The 17,007-nt window shown below is 39.3% G+C and overlaps 1 protein-coding gene across 2 annotated transcripts; it reads right to left on the bottom strand.

The window, feature by feature from the left end:
* Positions 1 to 9,266: 9,266 nt before the first annotated feature.
* Positions 9,267 to 16,113, bottom strand: LOC121853163 (deoxyribonuclease-1-like). Of its 2 annotated transcripts, none has more exons than XM_042347125.1 (7): positions 16,040 to 16,113; positions 14,204 to 14,364; positions 13,748 to 13,908; positions 12,715 to 12,950; positions 12,179 to 12,332; positions 11,959 to 12,058; positions 9,267 to 11,283 (listed from the first exon to the last, which is right to left on the bottom strand). In XM_042347125.1, exons 2-7 carry the CDS (start codon positions 14,357 to 14,359, stop codon positions 11,236 to 11,238), a joined length of 855 nt encoding a protein of 284 aa, XP_042203059.1. In that variant the 5' UTR covers positions 14,360 to 14,364; positions 16,040 to 16,113; the 3' UTR covers positions 9,267 to 11,235. The 2 variants fall into 2 exon arrangements, with proteins under 2 accessions (XP_042203059.1, XP_042203060.1); XM_042347126.1 differs by lacking the exon at positions 16,040 to 16,113 and adding an exon at positions 15,317 to 15,374.
* Positions 16,114 to 17,007: the final 894 nt, after the last annotated feature.

Below are 17,007 nucleotides of genomic sequence, written 5' to 3' on the forward strand. Positions count from 1 at the left end.
AGCGTTGCTCGTGGTGCTGGGTAGGTAGATCAGGACAATAGATGGCGTGCTTCTTCATGCTGGGTGCAGAGTGCCTAGATCCATAAACCAGATTAATTAGAGACCCAGGATGACAGCTGGCAGAGCGAGATACGCAGAACCAATATTGCACCTCTGTCCTCAGCCAATATTGTTAGTCCATATTGATACGTGCCAGTGCTTGTTATTAAGACAGCGTCTATTACTCTAGGCTTAACATCCATTTAACCAAAGTGACTAATTTACATAATGAGTACAAGGTTTCAAAATAATATCTATAGCGTAGGTAAAAGGTATCATCTCTCCTTCACTTACCATATTTGTGTGATAAGAAGATTAGTAGGTGATATATTAAATGGTAGCGTAATTCTATTTACTGTAAAATTAATAAATAGTACGTTATAGTATAGTGTGTTTATGTAGGCTATTTCAAGGAATGTATATATATCTCCGACTAGAAAAGTAATACTCCACTGTCTTACGACCTCATAGATTTAACCCCAATATTTTTTCTCACTTGGGGACTGGTCTTATGATACAAAATATACTAATATTTACAGCAAAAAATCATTAGCCCAAGATGCAAAAATGTGTACCGCAAAAAGTACAGCAATTTACACCCTAGAAGAAATTTACTCGTTGATCACACAAGTCATGCACTTAGACTAAACGTATCTAATATACTATAGGACTAGCTGTCTGTCTGTCTGTCTGTCTGTTCTGGGCAGCCGAAACGGCAGAATCGTTTTTCATCAAACTTGGTGGAAAAATCGCAAAAAATTCGTAGAGTGGAACAAACCTGGTCCCATGTCGATGGTTCCTTTAGGAAGGCATTAATTAACCATTTTATTTACGATGGAAAACGATGCACCCTAATTAACCATGCAGATCTACGGACTTGCCGCACCTTCATTCGCTGTACGCTGTCAGCCAGATACAATACAGTACAATACCATACAATACCATACAATACCATACCATACAATACAATACACAACGAACTTTAAATATTTGTAAGAATAAAAGATAATTGTATAGACATGTAAGACTCACAACTTGATAAGATATCCGTAAGACATTAGCTATTGGAAATGTGATTAAATGTTTTGTTATTAATCCAGTGTGAAATGTATCGGTATTGGCAGTACAATCCTAATGGTATCTAATCTTGTTGATTAGGTGAAGTTAATTTGGGTTTATTGAGATTAATGATAAGGTGTGGGGTTTATTCTACCTGTGTTAGTCTCAGGTACGACCCTTATTGTAGAAATCACGACCATGATTATAACAACCAGGACCACAATTATAACAACCAGGAATATGATTATATCACCCACGACCATGATTATAACGACCACGACTATGATTATAACAACCATGACCATGATTATAATATAATGAGGTAGAACAAGTGATCATGGGCCTTTCGTGCCCGGTGGCGAGTCCAGTGGTACAGTTTACTGAGGCGTGAAAGTTCGAACGCCCGTGCTTGGCTAGCACGCAACCGCCGTCCTGCTGACAGAGTACAGCGACATCGTTTTCCAGATGGTCGTGATTGTTATAATCATGGCCGTGGTTATAATCATGGTCGTGGTTGTTATAATTATGGTCGTGGTTGTTATAATCATAGTCGCGGTTGTTATAATCATGGTCGTGTTTGTTATAATCATGATTGTGGTTGTTATTATCATGGTCGTGGTTGTTATAATCATATTCATGATTCTTATAATCATGGTCGTGGTTGTTATAATCATGATTGTGGTTGTTATAATCATGGTCGTGGTTGTTATAATCATGATTGTGATTTGTTATAATCATGGTCGTGGTTGTTATAATCATGATCGTGGTTGTTATAATCATGGTCGTGTTTGTTATAATCATGGTCGTGGTTGTTATAATCATGGTCGTGGTTGTTATAATTATGGTCGTGGTTGTTATAATCATAGTCGTGGTTGTTATAATCATGGTCGTGTTTGTTATAATCATGGTCGTGAGTGTTATTATCATGGTCGTGGTTGTTATAATCATGGCCGTGGTTATTAGGTACTATAAGTATCTAGTATACTATAGGAAGGAATAGAATGAAGGTTAGAATAATTAGTTAAAGAAATATTCGCCATAAGGAGAGGTTAAAATCATAAAAAAATATATATTATGAATCACCGATGATCATTCCGAGATAAATTATATTAGGAAGAGAAGTCACCATGATTCTGGTTAGATTAGTCACCATCTGCTTAAGTCATCACCTGTGTTAATTCATCATAGTCATCATCTCCGTTAGTCAGTTTTAGGCCCATGTCACATGACTGCCCGACCATCGGTGTTCTTTCCGCACTAGGGTGTTAGTTTTTAATGCGTCTTATTTTTTACGCTGGTGGATGTCAAACCAGCTACCCTCACTGACGCAGCTATGGTCAATTTGGTGTTGTTATTCTTTATAAATGCCTTCTAATCTTTCTCAAGTCTATCCGTCCTTTCTATTGCCATCCCAACTGTCTGTTCGTCTGTGTGGTGTTTGACTATGAGCCCGTCTGTACTCTTTGTGTCGTCAAATCTGTCTGTCTTATCCGTTGTTGGCGTGTGTCTTCCTGTCTGTCTAATGTGAACCAGTCAGTCAGCTGTCGGTATGTCTGTCTGTCATGTTAGTTGCCATATTGTCTGTTTGTGCATGTATGAATCTGTCTATTTTTTGTCAACTTCCTCTCTGTTTCAATGTTTAGTTTCACCCTGTGGATTCATGTCTGTCTGTCTGTCTGTTTTTATGTGTCAGTTATCTTTGTTTTTCATAAGTCTGTCTATCTGACTGTCTTTCTGCGTGTCCTTGAATCTGTCTATATTATGTCTTTTGTTTGTCCACTCCTCTCTCTCTCTCCATTTTTATCCGTAGTATCTCTATCTTTATTTATGTGTCTCTATGTCTCTCCATTACACTAGTCATCATATTTTGCACTTTTTCTTCCTTATTAAATAGGAGATTTTAATGTGGTATTCTGGGAACTTTAAAAAACACACCTCTCCATTCATACCTCCACCTCTCACTATCCCTCTCTCCCATTTCCTTTCCTCGCTCGCCTCTTAAGGATAATAATCTTTCTTCTCCTTCTCTTCTCCCTTCCTATCTTCTCCATGCATTCCTGTTATTATCTTTTTATCTCTTCTCCTTTTCCATATACTGTACAGTCAGCCACAGGAATAAGTATACAGTACACTGTAGCCTCGTAAGGTCCGAAAATGCTCTGGTAACGTTGAAACTTCGCATCCAGACGCTCTAAAATATTTCCCCACCTGTAATCTCTAACTATTTCTGTTTCGTCTTCTTTTCTTCTATTTACTCATCTTTGCATCTAACTTTACTAATCCAAGCAACAATAAAAAAAAGGTAGGCTAGAGAAAAAAGTGTGGTGGAGGAACTTAAACACGATAACAATGTCCGGGCGGCAGACAATTAACTGTGATGACATCTTTTGCCAGCGTAAATAAAATCGTTAATTAATGCCCTCCTAAAAAGCTATCGACATGGGACCAGGTTTTTTTTCACTCTACGAATTTTTTCCGATTTTTCCACCGAGTTTGATGAAAAACGATTGTGCCGTTTCGGCTGCTCTGAACAGACTCTCCTTTTGGCTAGTCCTATACTGTAGTATATATATATGTAACCGGTCGGAATTTACTGGACTTTATTTTCTCACTTGACTTGGTGTTTATTAAAGATTATAAGATGGTAATGGCAGTGGAAGCGCCCCTTGAGAAAAATCCCGAACCAGCACAAGAACACTTAAATCTACTAAACAAAATGAATTGTCCGTGACCCGTGGAAGGATAGCATCTGTGACTGGGATGAATGAGACACACTGTAAAATTTAGACACTTATATTCCCTCCAACACTACAAACACAATCAAATAATGGTACACCAATATGCGCACCTCTTAACTTGAACTTAAAACACTACTCTGGGAAATAAAAGTTATACATGACATAGAAATTATTAGAAGCTCAGGCAACAATAAATTTGAAGTATTAAGAAATGTTGCTTGCACACATGAAACAGGCCTTAAGGGCTTTCACAAAATAATATCAGTCACTTAGGAAATGGTATTAAAAAATAAGAAATTAAATACTCTACCATGAATAGGCCTTAAGGGCACTCAACAAAATTATATCACCCCAGCAGATGCACTCTTCCTAACCTAACTTAAACACTACTCTGGGGAACAAAGGTTATACCTGAGATCAGAATTATGGAGAAAAATTAGATGCATTAAAAGAATCAAATCACAGTATCACTCTGGTTCCACTTAATGACACAAACATTCAAAAAACACTACTATCAAAATTATTTAAGAAATATTAAACTACACACGTCAAGATAATATCAGTAACTGAGAAATGGTATTAACTACACCCGTAATAAGGAAGATAAAATATTCCTCTAAGTATCTCCTAGAGTCCTAGACTCATGGTCTCAGTGTGTAACCATTAATTTGCTCAGATAGCCTCAGTGTACTCCCAGTGCGTCCATGGGCAGGAAGAGAGAACGCCAGCAGGTGTCTATGGCCAGTAGGTAACACTTCTAGCTGACCGAGGACACGTGGTGTTGTGCACCCGAATGGTAAGAACTGATCACCCACTGCTGATGCTGGTCCCGTGTCGTTTTAGTTGTCGGGAGCACTCCTTCACTCAAGAGATCCTTTGCTACCCCGCTAAACAGAGACAGGCCTACACTGATCGGTCCAATGGCGACAATCGCCACCCTCAATCATCAACGGCAGTCTCAAACGGCAGTCAATCTCTCGCAGTCAACTCCGGTCAACTCCGGTCAAGTGGGTTCTGACGGAAGCCCTGAAATGAACTCACTGTTAGCTCTAGTTTACTTTACCACTGCCCTATCTAACCCTGTCTGAGATCGAATGAGACTTACTTGTTATACTGCAATAGCGCAGCACAGGTGATTAGGCCACGTGACTATTTCTGTGACGGACGGGCAGGGACGTCTTGTTTTGTCTGAATGCTCCCCGTGACTGAGGGCCAGCCAGCGTCGCGTCTCCTCTCAAGGCGTTAGCTTAGGCCTACGTGACACATTTTCCGCCTAACTAATAACTCCTTGGGACACCCGTAACATTATTCAGACTGATAAACGATCCATAATAATTTCAAATTCAATAATAGTCCCTTACTTCGTGAATCGCATCATTATTAATTCGGTAAATTACATTTAATATCATATAGGCCTAGTTCCACCATCTCTCGCTATGAGCAGGAAGCGCTCTCTTCCCTCCCACGACCTTGAACGCTCAGTGTTGCCAATGGCTGGGCATTCGAAATTACTCTGAAATTTCTGAATATTACAATCGACCCCCCTAAAAAAAGACAGCACTGTCCTCATGTGCTGAGAAAACATACATACGACCCCCCTATAATTTGTTCTAAGAAACTGCATCTTACCCCTTTTGCTAAACGCAGCATTCCCGTCTTCTCTTCTCTCCTTTTCTCTACCGAGCGAGGCCGGGTAATGGTGAGATCTCATGCCGACATGATTACGGTTCTTAATGCCTCTACTGGTAGGTTTTACCACAGCGATCTTTATCTTTTGAGAGGGAGAGAGAGAGAGAGAGAGAGAGAGAGAGAGAGAGAGAGAGAGAGAGATACGTGTTTTTCAATATATAATAATATTAATAATAATAATAATAATAATAATAATAATAATAATAATAATAATAAACGGTTTATTAATAGAGTTGCAGCAGGTGGCTGAAAATATACAGACTTACATTTGATTTAGACATAATGATATAATGTGCATTGAATACATTTACAGGGCTGTACACTGTACAGCCCTGTAAATGTACAGTGTACAGTACATAAATCAGGAGTTGTTTATTATTTTAGCAATAGATGGGATGGTGCTATTCTTATATCTATCGGTGCGGGCTCTTATGGGCTGAATTTTGTTGTAGTGGCGGACTGCGCGAGGTGGGTGGGGGGTTGCCAGTGGCAGGAGGTGGCGATGACGAGGGTGGTGAATTAGTTGGCTGCCAAACCTTTCCAGTGCTTGGTGGTGGAGGTCACTGAGGGATGGCATTTCCAGGATGGAGAGAGCGTTGATGTAGCCTGAGTATTCTGCGCCGAGCATGATTCTGCAGGCCCTTTTCTGTACCTTCTCTAGCCGACGTTGTTGGGTGGAATTGAGAGAAGACGACCAGGCTGGTGACGCATACGTTAGTTTGGGGAGAATAAAGGCATTGTAGATAGTCCTCAGCTCTGGCGTGGGTGTCCCAAGTGACCTAAGTCGTCATAGCATGTAGACACGGTACGAGGCTGCCTTGACTGTGTTATTTACATGGGCCTTCCAGTCCAGTTTGTTGTCTATAGTTACACCCAGGAGTTTGGCAGACTGCACCAGCTGGAGTGTGAACGTGCATCTGTGTGCTTGAGTGTGTATGTCTGTGTGTCAAACATCAACACTCTTTCTATCTCTTAGTCTCTACCTCTCCCCCCTCCTTCAGTTAAGTTCTTCCCTCTCTCACTCTCTCCATCCCTCCCCGCCCCCACTCTTGGTCTTCCTCCTCCTTCCACTCCCACCCTTCCCTTCCTTACTTACTTTCCCTTTAGCCCTTCCATTCAGAAACGAACTAGAGAACTAAGACCAGCTTAGTAAACAACATCAGCTGTTCTAAGAAGTAAACAAAGGAGTAGTGCCTCTGGAAGTGGGTTATCTAGAATTCTAGATAGCAGTAAAGAGAAGATTCTTTTTTAAGCTTCTACCTCTCTTCGTCTTTATTTAGTCCGCTTTAAAAAGGAATATTAAAGGTAAAACTTATCCTGCTCTCCCTGTTTATTTTTTTATACGAGGAACACTTGAGGTAAGTTTCCTTCTCTCTTCCTCATTTGTTTACTCCTCTTCGTTTCCCCTTGATATTTTATACTCAAAGGCAATCAATGAGTTCAGGAATAAAGAAAAAAATACCGAGCAAGAATTAATAGGTAACGGGGGAAACCTTAAGCAACTCTAAGGAAATATGAACGATTAACTTCAATCATTCTTAAAAAAAAAAAAATAAGATAACGATGATACGAGTTTAAAATTATAGGGATTCGAACCTTTGTCTCGAAATAAGAGCTGTTAGTTACAATACCACATGCACCTTCCTTATTTAATCTGTTGAGGTATTCTGGGATTCTGTTCAGGACAATAAGAGTTTCAACGATCCAGTGGAAAGGCCAAGGAGTCGGTATCATAACAGATATATATAGGTAAATGATGTCAAAGTGGATCCCGTTGAAGGAAGAAGACCACACACAAGACAATATAGACTTGTGTATGATGTATTAAATGTGTATGATGACTATGGTAATTTAGAAGGGTTGTATTATTCTGGTGTATATTTTTCTAATTTCACATACCAATTACCTGTAGTCATTTAATATTTATTTATTTATTTTATATAAACAGGGTATATTCTTTTATATACATATATAATATTCTCTTCTATTCATTCTAGCCTCCACGACCCAGACTTTATATCATAATATATAACAACATAAATCTGTGAAACACTTTGGTAGCAGCGTGGCGAGGATTAGGCTCGTGGGTTCTATTGTATTTAATGGTATAAATTATTAGGGAGAAAAAAAGGTGAATGCTGCAGTGGTAATGATAGCACAAAAAAATTAAGGTTATTATTATTTCAAATGAAGTAGAGGATATGAGCAATTTCCCAGAGTACAAAACACAGGACCACCTCCATGGGGTTCATTTAAAATTTGGTAACATTTACATTAGGACTGCTACAAAATCTCAGAATTCCACCAGGCATTACTTGACAGCAAAAATAAGAATTTCAATGTAACAAGCAATATTCCGTAAAAAGTACTACAGCTCATGGTAGCATTCTACAAGAGTGACACATGAAAATAATGAATCTTCACCACTTCAATTCAAAAACAATTATACCAGCAACTGTTAACACTCATTAACATCCTCAACATTCGTCATAAGAATGTTATTTATGTACCGGAATTATTATTACTCTCAATACAGGTGTCTCTGACACACAGGTATCACGACTACATTAGTCTTAGTGATACGGCATTAACTCTCATCATTTATTAGCATTAAGACTTACAACACTCTATACAACACAGGACACCTTGGTATTAATGTACTCAGTGGAAACAATATACTTCAGACTGATACAAACTGATACCTACAGAAGAACACAGGGATCACGTCAACTTTGATTCAAAACATTGCCCTGCGTTCACACTCACTGAAGCCGCGGCCAGGATCACAGTGAGTAAAGCCGAGTCTATAGGCTCCGGGTGCGATCGTGAACAGCCGCATACATAGGCCCACTTGACTCGCTCCTTGTTCCGGTTTATGCAATACATTCTGCCTCAGACAACTGCCGGCAGCTGGCTCCCAAACCTCGGCAGCCCCAACAACATACATAGTGTCTGGGTATATGGAGGATTGAGTGATCAGAGTCATGAGGTCAAAATTCAAATGTCACAAATTAGGTCTGGTACAAGGAAACGAATGGGGCATGATCACTTAACACCTAACACGTTGAGTTAATTTAAACCGGAAAACTGCGATACTCAACAAAGTTCACTTAGTTAAATTCACTTAACATGACCACGTGAGACACGGGTTACACTTATGTGAAATATGGAGATAGAACGATCAGTGCAAGCATGTTATTATATTCCAGAGATTACACAGTCGAGATTTTCACTGACATAGTTATCGGTCTCTATACACATCGTCTTAGTACAATTCTCACCACACTTATATATAGTGAAGCTTTCAACATATACATGCACAATTTTGAATTCTTCAGCTAATGGTAGGCATATATTACTTACTGCTATCCATACCTGTTATATTATAATTTCAAATTAACACTATATGAGGGCACTTCAGGTAATATAGAAAATGAATGGTACCTCTTACTAGAGAAAACAAGTCTAGGGCGTAACTCACTAGTTTCTCACATGTTTTATGGACGACGGAGCATAATATGAATAAGTGTGGCCATTAATTTACTAAATGTACAGCTGTGACCGATGCATTTCCCTCTTTCCAAAGATTCATATTATGCCGTAGAGAAAGTAAAACATTTACAGTAATTACGCGCACTTTAAATAATGGTTACTCCTGGGTACTGGCTCAGAATACATAGTCAAAAATATTTCACATTCCAAAAATTTGCGCATAGAAGGAATAAAAGAAAAATGCAATGGTTACATGCGCATGGAATAAATTTCATTCATAAAAAAATGGTACAAGTTGCCAAAAAAGTTGAAAAAGGAAACGAATGCACAGACGTAAAATTTTAAATTTTGGGAGGCTACATACATAAACATATTTTTTTTGTAGCAGAATACATACACTGAAATTTAGTTTCTTACATCAACAAAGCTTATTGAACTCCACGAGATTCAACATAGACTTATTAATCTGGGAACAGATAAATGGACCCCATCAAGCCAGTGGAAAGACTTGTTCGACCTTTTTGCGAAAGATATATGTTACACTCGCGAAATGTAGCAGGCTCGAGGGAGGCCTTGCTTATGGGTGTGTCCCAGGATAAAAATGAAAAACGAAAAGGTCCTTATGGTGACCAAATCAAGCCACGGACTATCTGTCACTCTGGCATAGTCATTTAAGCTGTGTCTGCACCATGTTTCCATGCCTGGTCTACTGAAAAATCACGAAACACCTTCCTATCCAACAAAAGACCTATGTAAGATTTACAGAGAGAAACTGGAGAAATCACAAATGGTATCTTTACGTCCTTGGGTAACAGTCCTCATCAGATGATCACAGCCTTGTGATGAGTCACCTTCTAATCTCTAACGCCCGGAGTTTTAAACACCCTTTTCCGTTGAAGAGGGTGGTCGTGTTTTAACCCTAGTTTAAGCAAAAAATGAGTCCAGGAGGACACCGCAGTACAGTACTTGACAGGGTGGTGTGGCGGTAAAATTAACTAATTCCAAGATTATAAATTAATTTTACTGGAATTAGTTAATTTTACCGTCAAGTACTGTACTGCGGTGTGTTTCGGGACTCATATTTTTTTTAACTCGGGTTGAAACACGACGACCCTCTTCAACGGAAGAGGGTGTTTAAAACTCCGGGCGTATGTCCCTACAGCACTTTTACACTCCTTCCACAAAATACTCTCCCCAACTCACATTTCACACAAATCTCACCAGGGCTAGCAGCGCATTCACGCCCAATAGTGAATACCTCACAGGTGCAAACAGCACTTTAACTTTCCACCAAGTCATATAACTTAATTGCAAAACATAAAAACAAATGCAAAAAAAATATACCCACGTCACACTTTGAGTATACTACATTTAAGGATCTCTCCTCTGTAACACTGATGTCCCCTTTTCTCAATAACTAGTAGGAGGGGCATTCCCTACTCTCCTGTCACTCTAATTCACCCTCCTGTTCATCAGGTCCTTTTCCTGATGGAAAAAACTTGTGGTGAGACCTAAGTGTCATTCCTTCCAGTGAGCACCTTCTCCACACACACACACACACACACACACACACACACACACACACACACACGCGCGCGCGCACTTCTTAACTCTAGACTTCATCTCATCGGACATTGGTTCTGAGAGGTCCATACTGACTTGCTCACTTGTGATGGCCATCATGAAAAGATGAGGTGACCGGAGTAATAACCTCACATGAAAAGTGAGCGATATGGGTTGGGTGTAAACAGGACTGCCTATTGTATGGGCCCATAGTCTCGCTACAGTTTCTCCATTCTTGTGTTCTTAGAGAAAGGAGAAAGAGGGAGAGAGGTAGTGGGGAGAAGGAAAGAGGGCGCAATTAATTATTTGTTTTTTTATGTTATTTACGGAATCTCTAGTGCCTCTGGCAGCACTGTTCAAAGCCCACCTAGCATTAGCAGTATTGTGATGTTGTCTCTTCTCTTGCAGAAGGTAATCCACTTGTATCCGAGTTCTTCATCTTTAGGAAATGTATAGAAGTGTATATTCCCCTCTCGTTTGAATAAAAAAATACACCCAGACACTGCACAATTAGCAGGCATTAAGTAACAGAGGACACCAGTTTTCATAGTTGTGGCTGTAGCCGACGTCATAAGCTAGTTGGGTCGCATTTTGGGTCAGGTGCGGGATGACATCCTCTTCTATAGACCTTGCTGGATGATACTTTTGGCATTCTTCACTGCATGGACACCTCCACCGGGTAATGGTCACTCACGTGCTTCAGCTACAGGTAGTTGGGGAAAAAGAATGTTAGTCACTCACACCTTCCTTTTCCTATTGGTAAATGAAGTGATGGAGAGTTAGTGGTGTTTCACACCCTTCCCTTGTAAACAGTGGGAGAAGAGAAATCAGTGAATAAAGGAGAAGTGAATGACGGGAAAAGTCAATGAATCAGGAAGAGGGCGGCCAGTGATAGGTGAATGGTGAGGGGGGAACTGTATAACTATGTGGGACCTTAGAGTAAGTGTTAGATAAATGGAATTAGGAAAGTGTGTAAGAGTTTAAGTGTGTGTGTGTGTGTGTGTGTGTGTGTGTGTGTGTATGTGTGTGTGTGTGTGTGTGTGTATGTGTGTGTGATTGAAGTAAGTGTATGAGAGATGAAATGTACATTTGAGAATTAAGTTGAATGTATGAGGATTGATGTGAGTGTGTGTGTCAAAATGAACGAGACAACAAGTACGAGTTTATGAGATAGAATGAGAGTAAAAGATACAGTATGAATTTATGAGAGATAGGATGAGTGTACGAGAGGGAGAGTGAGAATGAGAGAACTAGGGCGTGTGTGTGTGTGAGGTAGAGGCAGATCGTGTAAGATATAGTGAAAATGTGTAAAATACAGAAGTTTCTAGAAGCAAAGATAAAAAAAAAATCAAACTAGCGCTTATAAATAATTCCTCACGTCAACAAGGTTGGTGATACCGCAGTAATTTTTGAAGTCGTAAGGTCCTGCGGAGTTCTTGTTCAAAGCATTATATATTCCTTTTCCAGCCACCACTATCCTGTAGAAGAAGTGATCGCCGTAGCTATTTACTGCTCCAGGTGTACAGGTCATATGTAATATAAAACAGACGTATAATTTATGTACTGCACAGCAGGTGCCCAGGTCATGTACTACCTACCTGTCGTAGGGGGCGTTGCTGCCCGTGGTTGTGGTGCCGACGTTGTCAGGTATAAGCCAGGTAAATTTAGGGTCGGTTCTCAGGCGTATGTCAACCCAATCCTTATTTGAGACGTAACTGCCCCCGGCATTAAAGTCCCCAGCTATGATCACGTCTGCCACAGAATAATCAGGCTTCAAAGATAATAATTAACCCATAAACTTCAAAACTCCCCGCAGGATGTCATATGGAATCCTTTTGCAACTCCGGGTCTATGTTGATATAAATCTAAAAGAAATATCACACTTACAAGCAAAATTTTCGTTTTGTGTATTTGTTGCCTTTATAAAATTGTCAAAAAATGTACATATCTACATTATGTTTTCTCTCGTGTACAAACTGTCACAAGGTGCCTTCACGCAAATTATTCAACGTTATTGGTAAAAAATTTGAAATTGGTCAGAGGTAAAAAACTACATGATGACTAAGAATGTAAAGGCACATTGTCTCATTTCGCTAAATATTACCTACTGTACAACACCCTTGACAGGACTCACCATCGACACCAGTTTTTTGCTTGAAGTCTGAGTACACGTCAACAAGGGCGTCTATCTCCTTCACGGCCTTCTTCGGGGAAACGTGTATAGCAATCATACCAAACTTCAAAGTATTCTTGCCCGAGTTGACGATGAAGACCGCGCCAAAGGGGTCATAAGTGAACTGGTTTCCTAAATCGTTGAACGTGTAACTTTGCACCCACTTGACACGAGAGGGCTTCCAGTAGAAGACGTACCTACGGGGACAGAGTTTCAGACACGGGGAGTGAAGGAGATGAGTGATGTTTAGTGACAGTGTGAGGAGTAATTGAGGAAAGTGGATAGCTGTCGGAGTGTTGGTGGGTGGGGTGGACGGAGGGTAGTAGTGGATGAGGGAGGATGGTGGTGAATGAAAGAAGGTACATGCATTATATATTTCTGCTACATCAAGGTCATATTTCTTTCCACCATTTCATACCAAGGTTGGCGGCGTCATGGCTGTACCTTTAATTACCTATTACCGGCTGAGTGACCGACACAGGTTGATGTCGAATTGAGAGGTCACATACTCAGATTAGGACCCGCCCTGAGCAAGGTCAATCACTTGCCAAGTAGTGATAAATGTTGTGGCTTCCCCAAATTTTTTACTAAAGTTTAGCTAAGCTGTCCCTGTCTCTTTGTGGGTAAGGCGGGGGCTAGCTCACTCTATCTCAGGTGGGACCCGTACACCTGTCTCTGGGTTGTCTTCTCCTCCTGCTCTCTAGGTGCCTCTCCCTTCCCCATAAGTTGGGTAGCATGATGGTTTGTGTTCGTGGAGCAGGTAGGATGGGTCCTCCAATGTTTAGGAAACTTTTCCACAGTAGGTACAAAAGATTTGTGTTTTTACTTTCTTTCTTATATCTTCACGTTTTACATGCTCTCAAATGTAAAAATTTGCCTGGCTGTACAAATGGAACATCGATTTTTCAATTAACAGAAAAGACTCTCAAAATCCACAAGGAGCACTTTTCTCATTCTTTCTGGCTGTGTCCTGAACGTAACAATATATACTTACTGTTCCTGGTATGTGGTAATGCCCATCCGGGAAGATGAATCGTACATGTAGGTGTCAGTTGGGTTCAGGCCATTGTTGAGTTCGTTATGGAGTTGTCCAGGTACTGTCAAGCTTTTATCCACCGTCTCCATCACCACCAACACATCATACCGCCGTATTACCTGAAACGCATAATTGATTCATATGTCAGTAAAGAGCGAGTGATGACTTAATGGAATCAATTTACATATTGCAAAAATAAATACTCAGTTTATTCTATGGGACTTATAAGCGTCTAATGATATTATTAAGCGTCCTGTAGTTTTTAAGTTTGGTATAAATTATGAAATTTTTTTATGACTGGTACCTGAGATGGTTTATTTTATTTAATATTGGGACGATATTTTAATTAATGTAAGATTGTCTTATGGTGACATTCTAAGGTTATTCCAGATATGATTAACTGGGAGGTCTTACCTTGACCAAACAGTTGACAATGTCATTTTTACTCATCTTGCTAGTCCCGAGCCTCTGAATGTTCCAGGCAGCCAACTTAAGTGGTTGTTGTCCCTGGGCCTCAGTTAGGATGGCCCACATCACCAGCAGCGCCAGCAGCCGCATCATCATCCTCATATTACCTACAAATTCATGAATTGTCAGCAATGTTTTCCCTTATAATTACCTCTCCTAGTAAGGAGAGGAATGACAAAAATGGTGGTGAAAAAACCACAAAATGGAAACGACAACAGCTAAGTGTACTAATTCTTTTAGTCCTATGATAGATGAAATGCACGGTAAGATAGTTAAGGACAAGGCTGATAGGGAAGCTAAGAAAACCTTACTTGTTGGTGATTCTGTACTAAAACAGAAATAGGATGAGTGTTATTGCCAAGTATGGGTCATGGTTACTGAATGCCAGTATATTATGGTAATATAGCTTATTGCTGGGCCTTACTTCTTCATACATTTGAACACCGTCCAGTTTTTACTGGTTATCATCTGGAAGTACTATAATTACCGATTACCGTTAAAGAGTACGTTGACTGTCCGGATTATCGTCCGGGAGTGTTAATTACCGTCAGTAGGTGATTATTATAAAATTAGATTTAATACTTTTTCCTGATCAACCAGGCTATCAGTAATATCTCGTAAGTTCATGCTTGCAGTGGTTAACACACCAGCTTCCCATTCGGATTTTCTGATTTCGAATCCTTGACCAGTGAGGTATTGTGAAAATATATTGATGCTTGTGTGCATGGCATTATGAGAGAAAATCTATACATAAATGTCGAATGCATTTTCGTGTGTGTGTTCTTTATGTATTTCCATAGTTTTGAAGAATTTTTTTTTTTTTTTTAGTTTTTTTATTTATTTATTGGGCACTCCCCTACATCCTTGTGTAAGGTGAAGCGCAGAAGCGTTTACAGCGCCCAACAGGGAAGCATGCTAAGTTCATGCTTGCCTTATGTCTCATGAGTTAAGGGCGTAGAAGCCTGAAGAGTCAGTGGTTTATGTCATCAAGTTATTGGAAGCTCCAACAACTTTCCCTGAATACGAATTCGCAACTTTCGACTTACAACAGGTACCTACCTAACTGCTAGGTGAACAGGGACTAATGGGGGCTAGGAAGTAAGTCCAAACAACTTCCATCGGCCAAGGAATCGAACCCGTGACATCTCGCTTGCGAAGCAAGAACGGTACCGCTTCTACCACCAGCGCCCCTTTTGAAGAAATAGAATTACAATTAGGGAGGGAGGTCTCCTTTCCCTCCCTCCACTATGGCGAAGCCGAGGAACACTCTCTCTCTCTCTCTCTCTCTCTCTCTCTCGATATATATATATATATATATATATATATATATATATATATATATATATATATATATATATATATATATATATATATATCTTGATAAAATCACACGGGAAAATGGAAACAACGAATTGCCTTAGCTTTCGTCTTTATTCAAGACATCTTCAGGGCCTCTGAAGATGTGAGCTCAAGAACACAAATACTATCTTATCACGTTTCATTGTGGATTTGCAAAATATATATATATATATATATATATATATATATATATATATATATATATATATATATATATATATATATATATATATATATATATATATATATGCTGACTCTTCCCCAAGGAAAAGAGAAAGAAAACACAGGGTTCCATTATTCACATCTTCAGGGGTGAGTACAGTCTGTACTCACCCTGGGCGACTGCTTTCAGTTGTCACGCACCTACAGTGATTTGCACATATATATATATATATATATATATATATATATATATACACTCACCTCTGTGTTGGTACTGGACGTGGATTCAACAACTTGCAATGCTGGACCTTCTCGCACCACTGACTGTGTCCTCGGTTCCGAACCGAGGTTTATATTCAGTGTACCAAGTCTGCTCTCAGCACATGGAAAACGTGTCCATCTATGCGCATGACGTCACAGGATACACACTTGATAGCCAGCCCGATTGGTTATGTATATTTCTTTGCATATTTTGGTATATTTTAATGGTTTGTGACTGTATGACTGGTATAACAGTACAGCTAATATGTTTTAACTGTGTGTTTACCTGAATCAAAGCTAAAAATCAAGTCACGGTATATGAAATTAAATCTAGTAATCTACTGAAATATCAATATGTTTTGGGAAGCAATACGTAAAGGGAATTTCAGTATATTGTACACAATTATTTAAAGAAAAATATTTGCTAAAATTATTAATAATGAAAAATATGCAGTAAAGGAGACAAAATACTTATTTGATTTAATTTACATAAATATTCCAGTCAACTATTGATGACTGGAATGTGTTATGGACAGCAAATAGCCCTTCTGACATAGAGACATCACAATTTTTTTCAGTTATTTCCTACAAGTACACGTATCCTTTTCAAGAAGGGAAAAAGGTAAATGGAAAATTCACATGAAAAATTCATACTTTTCACTAGGAAAAAAGTCGGAGGTAAAATTTCACATTTTATTTAAATACATTTGATAAGTAACGTAATAACACCAGTTACCTTTAACAAAATAAAGTAATGAAACAAATTTTTGGTTTTGCGAGTGGCATGCTTGGAGTATATGAACATAATGAAGTGGATTTGAACATGGCAGTAGGCGTAAATAGAATTTTTCATAATATAAAAACATCCTTGATCAGCATTATCGAGCGCTGAGCTCTCCATTATATTTCACGCAGTCTTCGGGAACACTCAGAGTTGGCAGGTCGGGAACTACAATTATGAATAATAA

Source organism: Homarus americanus, unplaced genomic scaffold (assembly GCF_018991925.1).
Source record: "Homarus americanus isolate GMGI-L3 unplaced genomic scaffold, GMGI_Hamer_2.0 scaffold32871, whole genome shotgun sequence".
Taxonomy (NCBI): Eukaryota; Metazoa; Arthropoda; class Malacostraca; order Decapoda; family Nephropidae; genus Homarus; species Homarus americanus.